This window comes from Mustelus asterias, chromosome 9, assembly GCF_964213995.1.
Source record: "Mustelus asterias chromosome 9, sMusAst1.hap1.1, whole genome shotgun sequence".
NCBI lineage: Eukaryota > Metazoa > Chordata > Chondrichthyes > Carcharhiniformes > Triakidae > Mustelus > Mustelus asterias.
In genome coordinates, this window is record NC_135809.1 from 34,826,562 (window position 1) to 34,845,915 (window position 19,354).

Here is a 19,354-nt window from a genome sequence, read left to right on the forward strand (position 1 = left end):
ATTGTGCTCTCTTTATTAAGAGAGTGTCATTTGGTATCCAAGCGACTTTAATTTTTAAACTGTGGAACTATAGTTGAAGTGACTAAATGCATATTCAAAACACATTTGCTGATTTGAAGAAAGTCCCAATTTATTTTATGTCCTGTCAGCACTGGTCTTGTTTGTATGGCCATTTTATTTATCGCTAGAAAAAGGAACACAATATTGAAATCCATAGACCAGGAAAACATTTCTTGCTCTGAGCTGAACAGTTTAGTAAATTGTAAGTTCAAGCAATGCAATGATAAAACTTAAAGTTACAGCAAAAAACCTATTCAAATCAGGATTAGCTACCACTAATATTAATTGGACTGCAAACTTAAACATCTAAATATATATTAGCCATCTTAAAATCTCTCTTCCTGAACCTTATTCCCCCAAACCCAAAAGATCTGATCTTACACCTATGACAGAAGCTGCAAAGAGTAACAATGCAATTACCCGAGTAACTGTTGACATTTATACAGGTGAAAACAAGGAGGAGTAATCATTCTTGCAGATAGATGATAATTATATGCCTATGTAAGCAGATTCATTCAAGATAAACTTAATTGAGTTCACCTACAAATCTCATTGCTAAATTTTCAGTAGGTCATTACAAATTCAGGTGCAAGAAAATAGCTTCTTGGGCTCAGTCATGCCAGTCACTATGTAAGGAGACTATTTTGTTTTATGCAAATCAATTCACTTTTCAATATTAACTTACAAAATAGCGCAACCCAGGGTTATAGCAATACTCCATTGTGACTGGAAACCGATATCCATCACTTGAGCTGTTCATTTATCGCTTTGAAAGCAGATCAAGTTAACATAGTGAGCAACGCTCATATTAATAATGCAGTTTACCAATTTTTAATCCTATTTTGTGGTAAATCAGTAAATACCAATTTTTATAGTGACTGAACACATAGAATGGGTTATTATTAGATTAGTCCAATCAATCCATTTCCCTGAAAAAGATACTAAATTTCAGACACTCCATTCTTCCTCGCATTAGTGGGCCACCTTACTTCACTTAAACAATAAAGGTCCTGTAACTGTTCCTGGAGCACTGGCTTTGAACTGCTCTAAAGCATTTGCAGTGATCAGTTTAGAAGTTCAAATGCTCTGCAACTCATTTCAAAAAGCCACACTTCCAAACACAAGAAATTAGACAAGCTGTTATCCTTATTGTTTAGCCATAGGGTGAACAAACTTCTGACAGCATATCGACAGACCTTTTTCTAGATTTTGTTTTAAAACTTGTAGCAGTTTTACTTAAACACAACCATTAAAGCTAAACCCTCATTTTCAAATCTTTTTTTTGTGGAAAAACAGATCAAAAATCCTGAAATGTGTCGATCCAAAAATAATCCAAAATGTGTTCCAAGCATAGGAACATGACATGGGGTGTTCAACCCTTCATATCTGTATCACCCACCATTCAATTAAATGATGGCTAATGGCTAACTGTTTTGGCTCCATATCCTTCATACTCTTAGCTGAAAAAAAGATTATTAATCTCAGATTTAAGATGAATTGAGCTAGAATCTACAGCGTTTTGCAGAAGAGAGTTCTACAACTATGTGAATGCGAGTTTCCCAACCTCTCTCCTGAATGTTTCAGCTCTGATTTTAAGGTTAGCCCCTTTCCCATTAAGAAACATTTTCTCCCATCTACTCCATTAATCATTGACAGGATGATTTAATTAAATTTTTTGATATTCCAGGGAAGACTGGTATACATATTCCCTCTACAAAATCTAACCCTTGGAGCTCAAGTAACGTTCTGCTGAATTGGCACTACACGGCATTTTCTAACTTTCAAGGCGGGGTTCTGATTTAGAGGCATTCAGTCATAATCCCGCAGATGGTAGCTTCGCACCATTGGCTCCTCAGCCAAGCACATACACCAAATGTCTGAACCTGCGGTTCCTCTCGTACTGAGCAGAACTATAAACAGTGCTCCAGATGTGGTCTACCAGGGCTTCATATAACTAGCAAAACTTCCTTTTGATTCTGTAAAGGTCAACTTTCCACTAGCCCTTATGATTTTTTTTGAATCTGACTACATTCAAGTTGTGTACATAGACCCCTGTATCTCCCATTCCCTCTTCCGTTCCAAGATTATCACCGTAATACTCAATTAATCCTTTCTCGGTCCAAAACACTTACCTGCTACAGTTTTGCCCACTCACTTAATTCAATGTTTCTTTGTAAACCAACACTCCATCTGCACCACCTACTATCATCAATCTTTGTGTCAGTGTCAAACTTGAATCTATGGCTCTTTATTGTTATTCAAATAATTTACATAGTAACTAATTGAGCCCCAGAACAGATTCTTGGAGAGCACCAATAATCATTTTTTTCCATTTCCAGTACACATTCATTATCCTTACTTTGGCCTTTAGTTCCATGAATGTTAATTTTAGCTAACAGTCTTTTACATGGAATCAAATATATCCTGGAATCCATATAAACTACAAACCATAGACATTCCCCAATCTACTGCTTTGGTTACTTCCTCAAACAATTCAATTAGCTTCATTAGACATGGCCTACCCTTCACAAATCAACATTGACTCTCTCCAATCAGCTCAAATTTCTCCCAACTGTTCAGTCACTATCTCCTTCTTGCAACAGACGTTGGTCTAGAAGTTTTCCTGATGTTTTTTCATCCCATATTGTAGTAATGAGTTGCATTTACAACATTCTAATCTAAAAAAGACAGATCATTTTGGAAGATTAATGAAAGCATCTGCAATTTTCTACTTCTTTAAAACACTGATGTGAAATCCATCAGGTTCTGGAAATTGTCAATCTTCAATGTTGTTTTAAAAAAACATACATTTTCCTGCTTATTTTAGCTTACTGAATTCCAATCCCTCACTCATTATTAATCTCCTTGAATGTCAAGTATATTTTCCTCTTCTGTGAAGATTAACAACAATTATTCAACAAGTTCACTATTTCCTTATTTTCATTTGCAATATTACTTTGATTTGTTTCTTAAGTGCACACTCTTGATTACACTTTCTTCTAATGGTAGAAGTGTGTGTAAATCTTGATATGCCTTTCGGGATTTAAGTGCCACAATAACAATATTCTTTCACTTTTAACTTGGAGGTAAATGACTGAATAAAAGAAAGGTTTTCCTCAAATAATTTAGAGAGAATTTGGATCTCAGTTCAGAGTAAACCACAATTTTGCATTCAAGTGGTTCAGCCACAAAAGGAGATATTTTTAGTTGAATTAGTTGAATAACCTACCCATCCTCCTTGCTGGATGATATAATCAGCATCAGTCTCCTCAATGTACTTCACTCCAAGTTCCACTAGTTCCTTTAGTGGCTGCTGGCTGTGACTGGTTAGTAGCTGCTGTAACAACACTAGGGAGATCAGAACCTACAAAATAAGGATAAAAATACTACGGTTCAAAGCAGGGGTAAGCCACCAAGCACAGATCACTTTGAGAATGAGAAAAAGAAATATTTATTCTAACATACACATGTGAAACACATGCAAAATAAATCGAGATATATAGACAAAGATGGTCAAATACTTTGTGGATGATGCTGGTTCCTGTACATTTATATTGTGCCTTAACACAGCCTCAGGACATCCCAAAGTCAGTTACATCCAAATTGATTAGTTTTTCCAAGTGTAGTCACTGATGTGCAGGCAAATTGCATTGCTGGGATCAGGTAACTCATCACAATTGAATTGTGGAGAAGTGGGGGACAGATGTGGATTTCTACTTGATTAACTTTGAGGAGCAGGAAGAACTGAATTTTTGCCTTTGGACGCTAAACAAAATTGATGTGGAATTGGCAATAAACCAAAACTTTAAGAACAGCAGACAATAAATGGCCTTTTCTTGTTCTTCAACTCGAAGAAGATTTGCCTTCAACTTTAATAGCCACTATCCTGTTACACGAGAACCGGAAATGGGTTTTCTGTTCTTCAATGATTGTTTATGCGCTTTGGAAGACTAAAGCTCAGCTGCAATGAGTCACAAGGTATTTAGAGAATGAAAAGATCAAAGTCACACCAAAATTGATTTTCTTTCCCCCCCCTCCGCCCCCCCCGATACAAAATGTAATATGCAAGCCTCCAGCATTAATTTCCTGCATCAAACTTTTAGTATGGCTTCAATTAAATTAAACTAGTCCACATTATAGCATGACAAAGAAATGAGGTCAGCTCTGACTTCCAACTAGTCAATGGCGCGATTTCACTATTTGCATCAGATTCACTAAAACGTTCCTCAGATCAGTTCAGTGAATCCTAAGATAGCAATACGTATACTTAAATAATATCTACAGTTCTGGAAGTCAAGCATTTTGGTATTTTATCCATTGCCTTTTACTCCTCTGGTAATCAACTTTTTTTTTACTGCGTCAAAGAACCCTCATCAGTTTACAAACAGTTTAGCCATTGCTAAACTAGGACTGTTACTGGAGAGAGATTAATGGTTGACTTTTTTTCCAGATCATTTATAATAGGGTTTGTACTATTTGAGTGTTCAATTTGCATGTAGCAACTCATTATCGTTGGGAGTATGACAGTACTGTAGCTTACTAAAGGAGCCACCAATAAGGCAAATTCTGAATCACTGCAGAATTGAAAAGCACATTTCCAGCACTTTAGAAAACATACAAATAGCTTGAAGTGTCTATTCCTACATGCACAATCTACATATGTCTTGCAGTCACATGAAACATTGGGAGCTGTTGACTGGAAGGACAAGTTCATCCCACCCCACCACCTGCTTCATTAAAGTGTTTCCATTTGCACATGACAGATTGTGGAACAATAACTCTGCTTCGTACATCTTTATACTAGGACTTAGTCTCTGGTGTGGACTGAAATTCAGGTCCACGGTTACCTTGTTTAGAACTTTCTTGGAATAACTAAGCTATTCTTACCTTATTCCATCCACTGGTGTGGCTGGCAACTTGATTTGCTTGCTCTTTGTATACCCCATACTCAAGTGGCCTGCAAAATGATAAAAATAGAAGATTAAAGATATACTAAGTTTGATTACCACAAAAAAGTCAATCTATTTAAGAATTCAAAAAAACCCGTAATGCAAAAGGGAAGTGGGGAGAGAGTTGAAATAAAAATATTCCTCTTGCGCAAAAGCAATATAATCAATACTGCTGACTAATGCCTCTCCAGCTCCGTCTGCATCTTTAAAAAACTACCTCTTTGACCAAGCTATCAGTTAGCCTGCTTAACTGGCAAACCATCAATTTTTGTTCAATGTCTTGGGGGATGTTTTTCTACTTTCAAAAGGTGCTATATAAAAGCAACAGTAAGTCCAATCCAGTTTGCCTTCTCATCAATTTGTCTCTTCCCCACCACCGAGGATGTGGACTTATTTAAATTAAGGATTAGTTTTACAAACGCTCGTCACTAGCTGATAACTCATCTAACACAAATGAACTAGGAGCAGGAATAGGCAACTCAGCCTGAGCCTGCTCTGCCATTTAATACGATCATGGCTGATCTCATCGGGGCCTCAAGTCCACTTTCCTGCCCATTCTCCAAGACCCTTCAACCCATTACTAATTAAAAATCTGTCCATCTCCTCAAATTTACTCAATATGCTGACATCCACCACACTTGAATTCCACAGAAAGTGATGACAGACAATTTAAATGCAGAGGAAATCATGGAAGAACACAATCTTATCCCCATGTCCAAACAACTGACATAGCAGAGGTCAGAAGTACTGCTGTGTACTCTGTTTCAAGGAGACATGGCTCACTCCTGCTTCACCGGACAGTGCCCTACAACCAGAGGGCTTCTCAATCCATCGAATGGACCGTACAGCGGCTTCGGGCAAGGCTAGGGGAGGTGGGGTCTGCTTCCTAATCAACACCTTGTAGTGCCTATACGTAGTAACACTGGTATCTTTCTGCTCCCCAGACCTAGAATACCTGATGCTAAAATGCCACCCTTACTACCTTCCGTGGGAGTTCACCTCCGTTATCCCGATGGCAGTTTACATCGCACCCCATGCGGACCTGAAGATCGCGCTGAACGAAATATACACCACTACGAATAGCCTTGAGACGAAACATCCCGAGCCTTGTTCATCGTGGCCGGGGACTTCAATCAGGCCAAGCTCAAGAGCGAACTACCAAGTTACCACCAACATGTCTCCTGCTCCACCAGAGGCCCAAACATCCTAGATCACTGCTACACAAATATCAAACATTCCTACCGCTCTATCACCCGCCCACACTTTGGCAAATTCGACCACAAGGCTGTGCTCCTGCTCCCAGCTTACAAGCAAAAACTGAAGTGGGAGAATCCATCAAAGAGAGTCATGCAATGTTGGTCTGAGGAATCGGATGATCTTCTACGGGGCTGCTTGAAGTCAGTGGACTGGTCAGTACTTAAAGACTCTGCGACCAGCCTGAACAAGTATGCCACTACAGTAACTGACTTCATTAGTAAGTGTGTAGAAGACTGTATGCCAAAGAAGCAATTCCGTGTGTTCCCCAACCGGAAACCAGGGATGAACAGGGATATCCGCTGCTTGCTGAAGTCCAGGTCTGAGGCATTCGAGTCAGGCGACACTGACCTATACAAGAAAGCCAGATACGATCTAAGGAGATCCATCAAAGATACCAAAAGACAATACCGGACCAAGCTAGAGTCCCAGGTTAGCCACACTGACCCCCGCCGACTATGGCAAGGTCTGCAATACATAACAGGCTACAAGATGAAGGCATGTAAAATCGCCAGCTCCAACGCACCTCTCCCTGATGAGCTCACTGCATTCTACTCCTGTTTTGAGCAAGAGGTCAGCGAGAGCATGCCCTCCACCCTGGATGAACCTGTATCTGGGGTCACCATTGCAGACGTCAGAGCAGCTTTCTTGAAGGTCAACCCTTGGAAAGCAACTGGCCCGGATGGGGTACCCGGACGTGCACTCAGATCCTGCGTGGATCAGCTGGCGGAGGTATTCACAGACATCTTCAACCTCTCTTTACAACAATCTGAGGTCCCTATCTGCTTCAAGAAGATGACCATCATCCCAGTACCTAAGAAAAACCAAGCAGCATGCCTTAATGACTATCGGTCAGTGGCTCTGACATCCATCGTTATGAAGTGCTTTGAAAGATTAGTCATGGCACAAATCATTTCCAGCCTCCCGGACTACCTGGATCCACTACAGTTTGCCTACCGCCGCAACAGGTCCACAGCAGATGCCATTTCCCTAGCCCTGCACTCAACCCTGGAACACCTAGATAATAAGGACACCTATGACAGACTGCTATTTATTGATTACAGCTCAGCCTTCAACATTATTATTCCCACGAAACTCATCTTCAAACTCCGTGGCCTGGTCACCTCCCTCTGCGACTGGATCCTGAACTCCCTAACTCACAGACTACAATCAGTAAGGATAGGCAACAACACCTCCTCCACGATCATCCTCAACACCGGTGCCCCACAAGGCTGTGTTCTCAGCCCCCTACTATACTCCTTATACACGTATGACTGTGCGGCCAAATTCCCCTCCAATTCGATTTTCAAGTTTGCTGACGATACCACCGTAGTGGGTCAGATTTCAAACAATGACTAGACAGAGTACAGGAATGAGATAGAGAATCTGGTGAACAGGTGCGGCAACAATAATCTCTCCCTCAATGTCAACAAAACGAAGGAGATTGTCATCGACTTCAGGAAGCGTAAAGGAGTCTACATCAACGGGGACGAAGTACAAAAGGTTGAGAGCTTCAAGATTTTAGGTGTCCAAATCACCAACAACCTGTCCTGGCCCCCTCCCATGCTGACACTATAGTTAAGAAAGCCCACCAATGCCTCTACTTTCTCAAAAGACTAAGGAAATTTAGCATGTCAGCTACGACTCTCGCCAACTTTTACAGATGCACCATAGAAAGCATTCTTTCTGGTTATATCACAGCTTAGTATGGTTCCTGCTCTGCCCAAGACCACAAGGAACTACAAAAGGTCGTGAATGTAGCCTAATCCATCACGCAAACCAGCCTCCCATCCATTGACTCTGTCTACACTTCCCGCTGCCTTGGCAAAGCAGCCAGCATAATCTAGGACCCCACACACCCCAGACATTTTCCCTTCCACCTTCGTCCTTCGGGAAAAAGATACAAAAGTCCAACCCACTCAAGAATCCACTCAAGTGAGAGGGCATGGGATCCAAGGGGCTGTTGCCTTGTGGATCCAGAACTGGCTTGCCTGCAGAAGGCAGAGAGTGGTTGTAGATGGGTCTTTTTCTGAATGGAGGTCGGTCACCAGTGGAGTGCCCCAGGGATCTGTTCTGGAACCCTTGCTGTTTGTCATTTTCATAAATGACCTGGATGAGGAAGTGGAGGGGTGGGTTGGTAAGTTTGCAGACGACACGAAGGTTGGTGGTGTTGTGGATAGGTTGGAGGGATGTCAGAAGCTGCATGTGATATAGATAGGATGCAAGACTGGGTGGAGAAGTGGCAGATGGACTTCAACCTGGATAAATGTGTAGTGGTCCATTTTGGCAGGTCAAATGGGATGAAGGAGTATAATATCAAGGGTAAGACTCTTAGCAGTGTAGAGGATCAGAAGGACCTTGGGGTCCGGGTCCATAGGACTCTGAAATCGGCCTCGCAGGTAGAGGAGGTGGTTAAGGCGGCGTATGGTGTGCTGGCCTTCATCAATCGAGGGATTGAGTTGAGGAGTTGGGAGATAATGATGCAGCTTTATAAGACCCTCGTCAGACCCCACTTGGAGCACTGTGCTCAGTTCTGGTCGCCTCATTACAGGAGGGATGTGGAAATGATTGAAAGGGTGCCGAGAAGATTTACAAGGATGTTGCCTGGATTGGTTGGCATGCCTTATGAGGATAGGTTGAGGGAGCTCGGTCTTTTCTCCTTGGAGAGAAGAAGGATGAGAGGTGACCTGATAGAGGTGTACAAGATGTTGAGAGGTATAGATCGGGTGGATTCTCGGAGGCTTTTTCCCAGGGCTGAAATGGCTGCTAAGAGAGGACACAGATTTAAGGTGCTGGGGAGTAGCTGCAGAGGAGATGTCAGGGGTAAGTTTTTCACTCAGAGGGTGGCGGGTGAGTGGAATCGGCTGCCGTCAGTGGTGGTGGAGGCAAACTCGATAGGGTCTTTTAAGAGACTTCTGGATGAATACATGGAACTTAATAGGATTGAGGGTTATAGGTAAGCCTATATATAAGCCTAGGTAGGCAGGGACATGACCGGCGCAACTTGTGGGCCGAAGAGCCTGTTTGTGCTGTATTATTTCTATGTTCTATGTTCTAACAGCTTCTTCCCTGCTGCTGTCAGACTTTTGAATGGACTCTTGCATTAAATTGATCTTTCTCTACACCCTAGCTATGACTGTAACACTACATTCTGCACACTCCAATTTCCTTCTCTATGAACGGTATGTTTTGTCTGTATAGCGCGCAAGAAACAATACTTTTCACTGTATGTTAATACATGTGACAATAATAAATCAAATCAAAAAATATTAATATAGAACACCTAGGACAAATTAAAAGTCCCACTGAATGTCTTGGCAGAGCACCACTAAATCAGCAGATAGAATTGAACACTGGGGTGTTGATGATCTATCTTGATCAGCTACAGGCAGTCCCCAGGATACGAACACCCGACTTATGAATGCCCGTACTTATGTACCGACCTCCGTAAAGCCTATTATTTTTTTTAAAACCGAGTTACATACAATGGTTCGTACTAACGAATGGGCGGACTACATTGCACGACGCTCAAAACACTGCGTGTTTTCAGCGGTTCGTTGGCCCGAGGGAGGACAATGCCACGCCGTCGTCGCCATTTTAAGTCGGATTGCGTAAACACTGTTGTGTGCGTTGTGTTTTGACTTAAATTTTGTGTGTGTTTACCCTCGTAACTGTTCCGACTTACATACAAATTCGACTTACAGACAGCCTAAAAACAGAACTCGTTCGTAACCCGGGGACAGCCTGTATTACAATAGGGCACTTTCAGAATAGGTAAAGAATTGGCAAATGAAGTTGAAGGCAGATAAACACGGGGCAACATGTTTAATAGAAGAATAGGGAGGCGATTTATCACTTGGAAAGAAGTCTAGGTGGACTACAGAAGAAAAAGGGATTTGAGTTCAGATACATCACAAAGTTGCACCACAGGTTAGCTCGGCCATAAAAAAGCACACTAAGCACTAGGCCCAAATGGGAAGGTATGCTTGACCCAAGTCCCATTTTGGATCCAACTTTGGTTAGATTATGTGGAAAAGTACTGCATGCAGTTCTGGTCACCACATTATAAAAATGATAGAGGCACTGAAGGAGGTGCTGAGAAAATTTACAATGATATTTCGAAATGTGTGGACATGTTGAGAGAGAGAAAGAAATTGAAGTGAACAGTGTAGTTGCATTTAAGGAGAGTTAAACAAGCACTTGAGGGAGAAGCGATTACATGGTTACAACAGTAGATTGGAAAGATGGGGGGAATCTCGAATGGAGCATAAAGATCAGAATTAACCGAGTGGCCCTCTTCTGTGCTATATGTCCCAAGTACTCCTATGCTGTATATGTACATGTGGAATCAGACATATCACTGAAAGGTAGCATGTAGCAGAGAAATAGGAGTTTGAAGAATCAATCCTTGGGGCCAAAGGAACAGTTTGGAAGCAGGAAGGGAAACCACCATAGGTGCACTCAGGATGGTTAAGAACCAAAGGATAGTCCACCAGTTGGAATTTGATGGAGAGCCAATGGAGAAGAGGCTAATTGTGTTTCCAATGGCTAAAATAATCAACAAGAGGTCACAGATTTATGGTGGCTGGCAAAAGAGCCAACAGGACAAATGCCTTGTCCAAGAAGGTGGTGAAAACGGTTTAATTACTGCTTTGTAATCGGTATTGGATAAATACTTGAAGGAGAACAATGACAGGAACATGAGGAAAAAGAGCGTGTGTGGAACTAATTATACTTCAAAATGAGCCAACTGCTGAATCACTTCCTTGTTTGCTATATTATTTTATGATTTTAGGTTGATAAGGATGAGTGGCACATTTCACCAGAGTATCATTTGATAAGGGCAATGTCCGTCGTGTGAAGTTGGCAAAAAAACTGGATTGGAGGGATTCAAATTTGGGATTATGATAAAGATGGGCACAGATTTAGGAGGCACCAACATGTTTAAACACTTGGAAAGTCAAGGGAGATTGGAAAATACAAGACACAGCAGCAAGAGTAGATCATATGGTCTGTTTAGCCATGATCATGTTGAATGTGAGCGCAGGTTCATTTTGGGCTTTAACTCCACTTTTCTGCCTCTTTCCCATATTGCTTGATTTTCTGAGGAATTAAAAAGTCTATTTCAGTCTTAAAGCCTATTCCACGGCAGAACATCTACAATGCTCTTTGGCAGAGGTAATTCTTCTCATCGCAATCCTAGGTGATCAACTCCTTCCCCATAACTTAGATTCCTGGATCAACACAAACAACTTCTCAATGTCTCAGCAGAAACCATTTCTCACTGTCTCACCTATAAAAACCTCTTCAGAATGTTTCCACCACGGATGAACAGGAATATCCACTGCCTGCTGAAGTCAAGTGACCTTGACCTATACAAGAAAGCCAGATATGATCTACAGAGATCCATCAAAGATACCAAAAGACAGTACCGGACCAGGCTAGCCACACGGACACCCACTGACTATGGCAAGGTCTACAAGATATAACAGGCTACAAGGCGGTGGCAGGTAAAACCACCAGCACCAATGCACCCCTCCTCGATCCCTGATGAGCTCAACGCATTCTATGCCCGTTTTGAGCAAGAGAAGACAACCATCATCCCGGTACCAAAGAAAAGCCAGGCAACATGCCTTAATGGCTATCGTCCGGTGGCTCTGACAGCAATCATTATGAAGTGCTTTGAAAGGTTAGTCATGACACAAATAAATTCCTGCCTTCCAAACTGCCTGGATCCATTATAGTTCGCCTATCGCTGTAACAAGTCCACAGCAGTCGCCATCTCCCTGGCCCTACACTCAACCCTGGAACAGCTAGATAACAAAGACACCTATGTCAGGCTCATATTCATAGACTACAGCTCTGCATTTAACACCATTATTCCTACGAGACTCATCTCCAAACATGGTGGGCTGGCTCCTCCCTCTGCAACTGGATCCTAGACTTCCTAACCCACAGGCCGCAGTCATTAAAGATAGGCAACAACACCACCTCCATGATCATCCTCAACACCAGTGCTCCACAAAGCTGTGTCCTCAGCCCCTTACTATACTCCTTGTACATCTCTGACTGTGGGGCCAAATTTCCCTGCAACTCGATTTTCAAGTTTGCTGATGACACCACCGTTGTGAGTTGGATCTCAAACAGTGACGAGACAGAATACAGGAGAGAGAGAACCTGGTGAACTGGTGCGATGACAATAACCTCTCCCTCAATGTCAACGAAACAAAAGGAGATAGTCATCAACTTCAGGAAGAATAGTGGAGGTCATGCCCGTCTACATCAATGGGGACGAAGTAGAAATGATCAAGTTTTTAGGTGTCCAGATCACCAGCACCCTGTCCTGGTCCCTCCATGCGGACACGATAGTTAAGAAAGCCCACCAACACCTCTACTTTCTCAGGAGGCTAAGGAAAGTTTGCATGTCAGCTACGACTCTCACTAACTTCTACGGATGCACCATAGAAAGCATTCTTTCTGGTTGTATCACAGCTTGCTTTGGCTCCTGCCCTGTCCAAGACTGCAATAAACTACAAAGGGTCATGAACAAAGCCCAATCCATCACTCAAACCAGCCTCCCATCCATCGACTCTGTCTACACTTCCCACTGCCACAAGAAAAGCAGCCAGCATAATCAAGGACCCCAATCATACTCTCTTCCATCAGGAAAAAGATACAAAAGTCTGAGGACAAGTACCATCCGACTCAAAAACAGCTGCTCCCCTTTTGAATGGGCCTACCTTGCATTGAGTTGATCTTTCTTTATACACTAGCTATAAAAGTAACATCACATTCTGCACTCTCTCCTTTCCTATGCATGGTATTCTTTGTCGGTATAGTGTACAAGAAACAATGCTTTTCACTATATACTAATACATGCGACAATAATAAATCAAATATGGGGTGACAGTTTGCAAGGACAGGTCAAAGGTTTCTCTAATAAAAGATGAAGCATCTACTGCCCTCATACCATTTTAACAATTAAATATTCTAATGCCCAGAGCTAAATACAAATTATAAAAAGAGATAATGTGGAAGTGAATTTCTGTTGAGCTTCTCCCACTGAACAGCCTTAACTTCAGCAAAGGTAGAAAGATGCTGAGGAAATTCATTCCTATTTCTTAACCACAATGTTTCAAATCTGTAGGATAATGGAGAATTTGCTTTACTATCTAAATTCTTAAAAACTTTATCACTTGTCCCTTTCCACTAACAGCTGTTACAAACTCCAAACAGTATATAGCAAGCCAAGAACATCACCTTCTCAGAGCTGCATCAATTATTTTGCTCTTTTAGTTATATTGGCTGCTGCCTTAAAATGTATTTACTAATACTAGAAACTCACGGACATTTCCCAGTCCCACGTAATCTTGCATCAAATCAACAGTTTGCTCATATTATCAGGATAATTTACATCTTTTTCACAAACAATACAAATGGTTTACACAACCAGAATAAGTCACAGGCGGACAGAGTGGTGAAGAAGGCATTCTGCATACTTGGTTTCATCATTCAGAACATTGAATACAGGAGTTGGAATGTCTTGTTGAAGTTGTACAAGCCATTGGTAAGGCCACACTTGGAATACTGTGTGCAATTCTGGTCACCCTATTATAGAAAGGATATTATTAAACTAGAAAGAGTGCAGAAAAGATTTGCTAGGATGCTACCGGGACTTGATCGATTGAGTTATAAGGAGAGGCTGGATAGACTGAGACTTTTTTCTCTGGAGCGTTGGAGGCTGAGGGGTGATCTTATAGAGGTCTATAAAATAATGAGGGCACAGATCAGCTAGATAGTCAATATCTTTTCCCAAAGGTAGGGGAGTCTAAAACTAGAGGGCATAGGTTTAAGTTGAGAGGACAGAGATACAAAAGTGTCCAGACGGGCAATTTTTTCACAGAGGGTGGTGAGTGTCTGGAACAAGCTGCCAGAGGTAGTAGTAGAGGCGGGTACAATTTTGTCTTTTAAAAAGCATTTAGATAGTTACATGGGTATAGAGGGACATGGGCCAAATGCGGGCAATTGGGATTAGCTTAGCGGTTTTAAAATAAAGGGCGGCATGGACAAGTTGGGCCAAAGGGCCTGTTTCCATGCTGTAAACCTCTATGACTCGAAGTAAAACTTGTATAGTATCGTGGAAAAATCTCAGGATGTACATGTCTAGGGTTTATTGCAATGTAGTTGCCCTATATAAGCAGACTCAAATTAAGATTTTTTACAGCAGCCATTCCTACATTATTGTATCAAATAAATGGCCAGGACTCTTTTTTTTACATTTTGGTGTTCCACTAGATGAGCCAATCCAATTTTGATGTAATTGAGTTAATCTCTTAAAAGTAACTATTTTCCTTTAATTTAGAAAAAGCAAATGGAAAGTGTGCAATGTGATATATGTACACATTACGCAATTGTTTCACATCAGGTTCTAAACACATGAGAAGTTAAACAGATATCAATGCTACTGTTGTTTATGAAAGCTACTTTGCTACTTGCAAATGTTACTTTGAAAGCTCCCTAGCTGTTAAATAAAAAAATTCTATTCTTTTCCATGCAATTATTAAAATGTTTCTTATAGATTATGAACTTGTATTACACAGTAAAAATGGTTCACATCTACCTATTCTGCTCTCTCTCCTCCCCATTCAAAGCTCCTTCAACTCATATGCAACTAAATTAAAAAGTTAGTGCAAATCTGTGCTGTCCATGCCCTATAAAATGTGATGTGTCATTAATCTTCAAGCAATATCCTGAAAATTACTTTGCATACCTGCTTGATATTACATGTTCATAACACTCCTGCCTATACAATGGGATATCTCCATAGTGGAAACCAGTTGTTTCTCTAGGTGGGAAAAAAGTTCAAACAGGGGCTGATCAAGCTCTGTCCATAACAGACCAAAGAAACTAGAACCTAATGGAGTGGGTGCATAAAAGGGTAGAAGCCCAACTTATAAATCAAAATGGCATACTTCACAAATAGAAAATTAAAGTTTAGAATGTTGCCAAAAGGAGGGACATGTCAACACAACTAGTATTCACCTGTCTTTGGTGTTGAAGGTTACTTATTGACCATAATGAAGAATCAAAAAAGGTGTAGTTCTTTTTGTTATGGTGGAAGGGATGGAAGTGGGAGAGGGTATATCTCGTAAGGGATGCTACTCTGTGCTTTCCATTTAGTCAGAATTTTACCAACGCTGCAAACAACAGAAACACATAACTCACTTGCTCAGAATATTTTGCAGTGCTGCCTGCAGTTGCACAGAAAACTCCCGGAATACTTTTTCTCCAAGTTGGGCCAGGCAATCTTCTATTGAACTTTCTGGATTTGCTGGACTAAATACTGGAGAAGTGTGACATTCAAACCCTGTACTGACAAAGGCTAGAAGGAAAGAGATGAGAGAGAAATAAAACAAAAATTTAGAACAAATGAACTTAAACAGAACTCCTGCTCAATGGAAAGCTGTCATTAATATGGGATTAAATTTATTACAGTACTATGTTGCTATCCCTACATTTCTATGCTGCTTTATATACATTTTGTACTTTTAAACTCTGCAAATTTGACCCCAAAACTTCATGGTTAAACAAGCAAAATGTAACATTTTCATCAACTAGACTTCGCATTTTGCAGCACAAAAAAAAATCATACAAATTGGCTTGTGGCCAAAGCTTAAATAGATTGAATTCAAAACAGAAATATCATTAAAAAAGTATTTCCTTTCTACTGATCTCATAGAACCTTTCTGCTCTCATCTATCCAATACAAAAGGCATATCAACTCCACTCTCAAAATGCTAAAACCTCTCCAAAGATAGAATACGGTATGCATTCCAGAGTGAAGAAAGCAATTTTGTCATTGCTGAAGCAGAGAAGAAACAATAAAAATACAGAAATTCAAAATGCAGAATACTTCAGGTTATATTGAAAATCTGACATTATCCAGGCTGGAATGTTAAACTTTTCAATAATACAGCAACAGGTCGGAATCGGCACACCAAGTATGCAGCTAAGCCCAAATATGAGAATTTGAAGTGAGTTGCATTTTCATATAATTAATTTTCAATAAAATGCTTTTCCTATTACCAGCTCATGACAAAAGTTGCAGAACTTTCACCTGGAGGCAGAAGCAGGCATGCCGGTAAATTTTCATTTCCAGTTGAAGCACTGGTCTGCTAGCATGCTCCTGCCTATTTTCAGGGAGGTGGTTTATGGAGTTGGTGACTATACACCCACCAACGGTAGTAGCCAATTAAAGCACCAATTGAGGGAACTCTTCACATACAGTCTGGATTTGAGGCAGGGGATGGGCTCCCTGATGTAGCGGGAGCCTATAAATGAAATGGTGGCGGTCTCCCGGCGGCAGTCTGGAGGGGCCAGCTTAGATCTGCTGGGCTGCAAGGCTCACAACTGTGGCAGGCCATCCCATGGAGGTTGCCCCATAGCTGCATTATTCCCCCCCCCCCCCCATATCTTTGTTTTGAAGTGGCCTTGCAGTTCACCACCTACAGCAGCAGCACCCACTTTTCCCCAATGGGGCTGCCAGCTGCCAAAAGCCTCAAATGCCCCCACTAGCCCTCCTGACTGTGGAGCCTGCTCAGTCCTGAATTGACTAGGGGTCCCAGACAGCCGCCTCTTAATTGGCCCTGTTCTTGAAAACTTCCTTCAGAGTTCTGCCACAACCAGCTCCAGGTTCCTGACCCAGTCAGAAATGGGATCCTTAAAATAAAATTTAGCCCATTTATTTCAGGGAAAAAAAAACTGGTGTTATTTTTAAAAGACAGTTAATTCATAGATATTAAAATGCCATTTCACAATAAAAACATTTAAAATTCAAATTAGCTACTAAACACAGATGTTTCATAGAAGAAATTTACACTATTAACCGAAATGCCCTTTGCGCAGCAACAAATAATTCAAAACTGCTCAGATCAGATGTTAAACAATTCCAAAAAATGGGAATAGCTATGGACCAAAATAGCAACTGGTTTTATAAAACAAGTGTGCATGTATGAACACACTTTCTTACAAAAATTAATTGTGTATCTAGGCCAGCTAATACCCTGTTGTTAAATAAAACCTACACTTGGGCTTCACATTATATCCACTGGCAACCATCTAGAAATATTGTTCTATCACTGGTAGAATACAGGAATATTGCATGATACCCAAATACATTCGATCATCATAATATGCTCTGGTATCCTTGCAATGCTAGTGAATCACAAATTGCTCGCCTCATATTAATTTAATATAGTTATTACAAACTACAATAAGATGCATGTCAAAATCTAGTGTACTGAAGTGGTGAAGCTCACCAATAACAAACCAGCATATATTGCATTTAGCAGTTAAACCAACCTTTATTTATCTCATCGTGCAGGAGTTTGAGTTCTTCTTGTATTTCCATTTTAATTTTCTCGGCTACATTGCTCGGCAAAGGAGGCTGTTTTGTTGATTGCGTCCCTATAAAAGCAGTCAGCAGCATATCACCAATTTTATGATGTGAGGTTACATAACATAAATGCAAGGACAAGAAAAAGCAATTAAAGCTCACCTCTCCACTTGCCTAACAAATTAAACACGCCATTTGGTCAAACTTCATGGAAAACTGAATACTCTGCCAACTTTCACGTCATTGTTTCAGCATTCCACTTTCACATTTAAATTATGTTAAACCTTATAAAAACATGAATTCTTTTCCGTCTATCAATGCTTTTGCATTTCCAAAGCTGTGCACTTTATACTGATAGCCTACGACATGTTGTCAGAGTTCATAACAAACCATGCAGAAAACGAGTAGACAGGTTTTCTGTAGTCATGCATAACCTATCAGAAGGCTTACTTTCTAAAAACTAATGATTTATTAAGGCAACATAACATTGAGCCCAAGTTGTTTGTAAAATATAAACTCAGTTAACTTTGTTTCCAGTGCAAAAAGTGCAATCAATAAAGTTCTGTGTTCCTTTAATATTCAGTCCAAGCACAAACTGAACAAAGTTTGCCAAGTATATTTGAGGATATTGTACTAAACTACTATTTTATGGCACAGTTCTTGCAACTATTTCAATAAGGCAACATTTTACTTTTAAAAATAACATGGGCAGCACAGTGGTTAGCACTGCTGCCTCATAGTGCAAGGGACCCCGGTTTGGGTCACTATGCGGAGTCTGCATGTTCTCGGTGTCTGCATGGGTCTCCTCCTCCCACTGTCCAAAAGACATGCTGGTTAGGTGCACTGGCTATGCTAAATTCTCCCTCAGTTTACCCGAACAGGTGCCAGAGTGTGGCGACTAGGGGATTTTCACAGTAACTTCATTGCAGTGAAAATGTAAGCCTATTTGTGACACTAATAAATAAACTTTAAACTGTACAAATCAGTCCACACATAATTTTAAGCAATCTCCTTTTATGTTTTATAAATATTTTGTTGAAATTACCTTCTCCCGTTTGTTCCAGAGTCTTTTCTTGTGAAACCAGTCCCAAGTAGTTCAACACAACGTATCTGGTCTCATAATGAAAACCTTCAGGTATGGCTGTGGCCATTTTCGCAGTATCTGGATGCCTGCTAAAGTTGCAGCTGTGATGATACATATGCCGGGAGGGGCGGGGAAAGGAGAAAAAAAAGTTTTTGTTGCAGCAACAACAAACAAAAAATAGACAAGCAGAATCTGCTGTCTAGAAATTGATCACATTCTTCCAAATTACCAAGTAAAACTGACATTTTTTTAAAAACGTGGACATTTTTTCCTGGAAGGTTTTCCAAAGTTGGCACATTATTCGAAAGTTTTATCCATACCCAAAAAACAAGCAAATGGTGAAAGCATTTAACATTAAATTCCGAATTGTCACGATGGCCAAAGGTTTGCAAACGCGTTCAACATATTCCTTTAAGGCAGGCAAACCGCAGAACAGTACAAAGTCAATATGTCCTTTGTCCGACGACCCCAACAGATGCCCATGTGCACTTCTAATGCCTGGCATCAGAAGCATGGAAAGAGGTCAGTCACTAACAACGTGATTCTTGATGCCTGTTCCAAGCCCTACGCGCGACTGTACTATAATAACAACCTTTACACCAATTATGAACT

At 40.8% G+C, this 19,354-nt stretch overlaps 1 protein-coding gene across 1 annotated transcript in view; it reads right to left on the minus strand.

Moving 5' to 3' along the window:
- The window catches only part of bcl2l13 (BCL2 like 13), a 31,210-nt gene that overhangs the window by 11,212 nt on the left and 644 nt on the right, over positions 1–19,354 (minus strand). The window contains exons 2-6 of the mRNA XM_078219952.1: positions 18,704–18,843; positions 17,625–17,729; positions 15,489–15,645; positions 4,948–5,017; positions 3,290–3,424 (exon numbers count right to left, since the gene is read on the minus strand). Coding sequence (XP_078076078.1) covers positions 3,290–3,424; positions 4,948–5,017; positions 15,489–15,645; positions 17,625–17,729; positions 18,704–18,809 — 573 coding nt within the window. The 5' untranslated portion in view covers positions 18,810–18,843. The remainder of the gene's footprint in view (positions 1–3,289; positions 3,425–4,947; positions 5,018–15,488; positions 15,646–17,624; positions 17,730–18,703; positions 18,844–19,354) is intronic.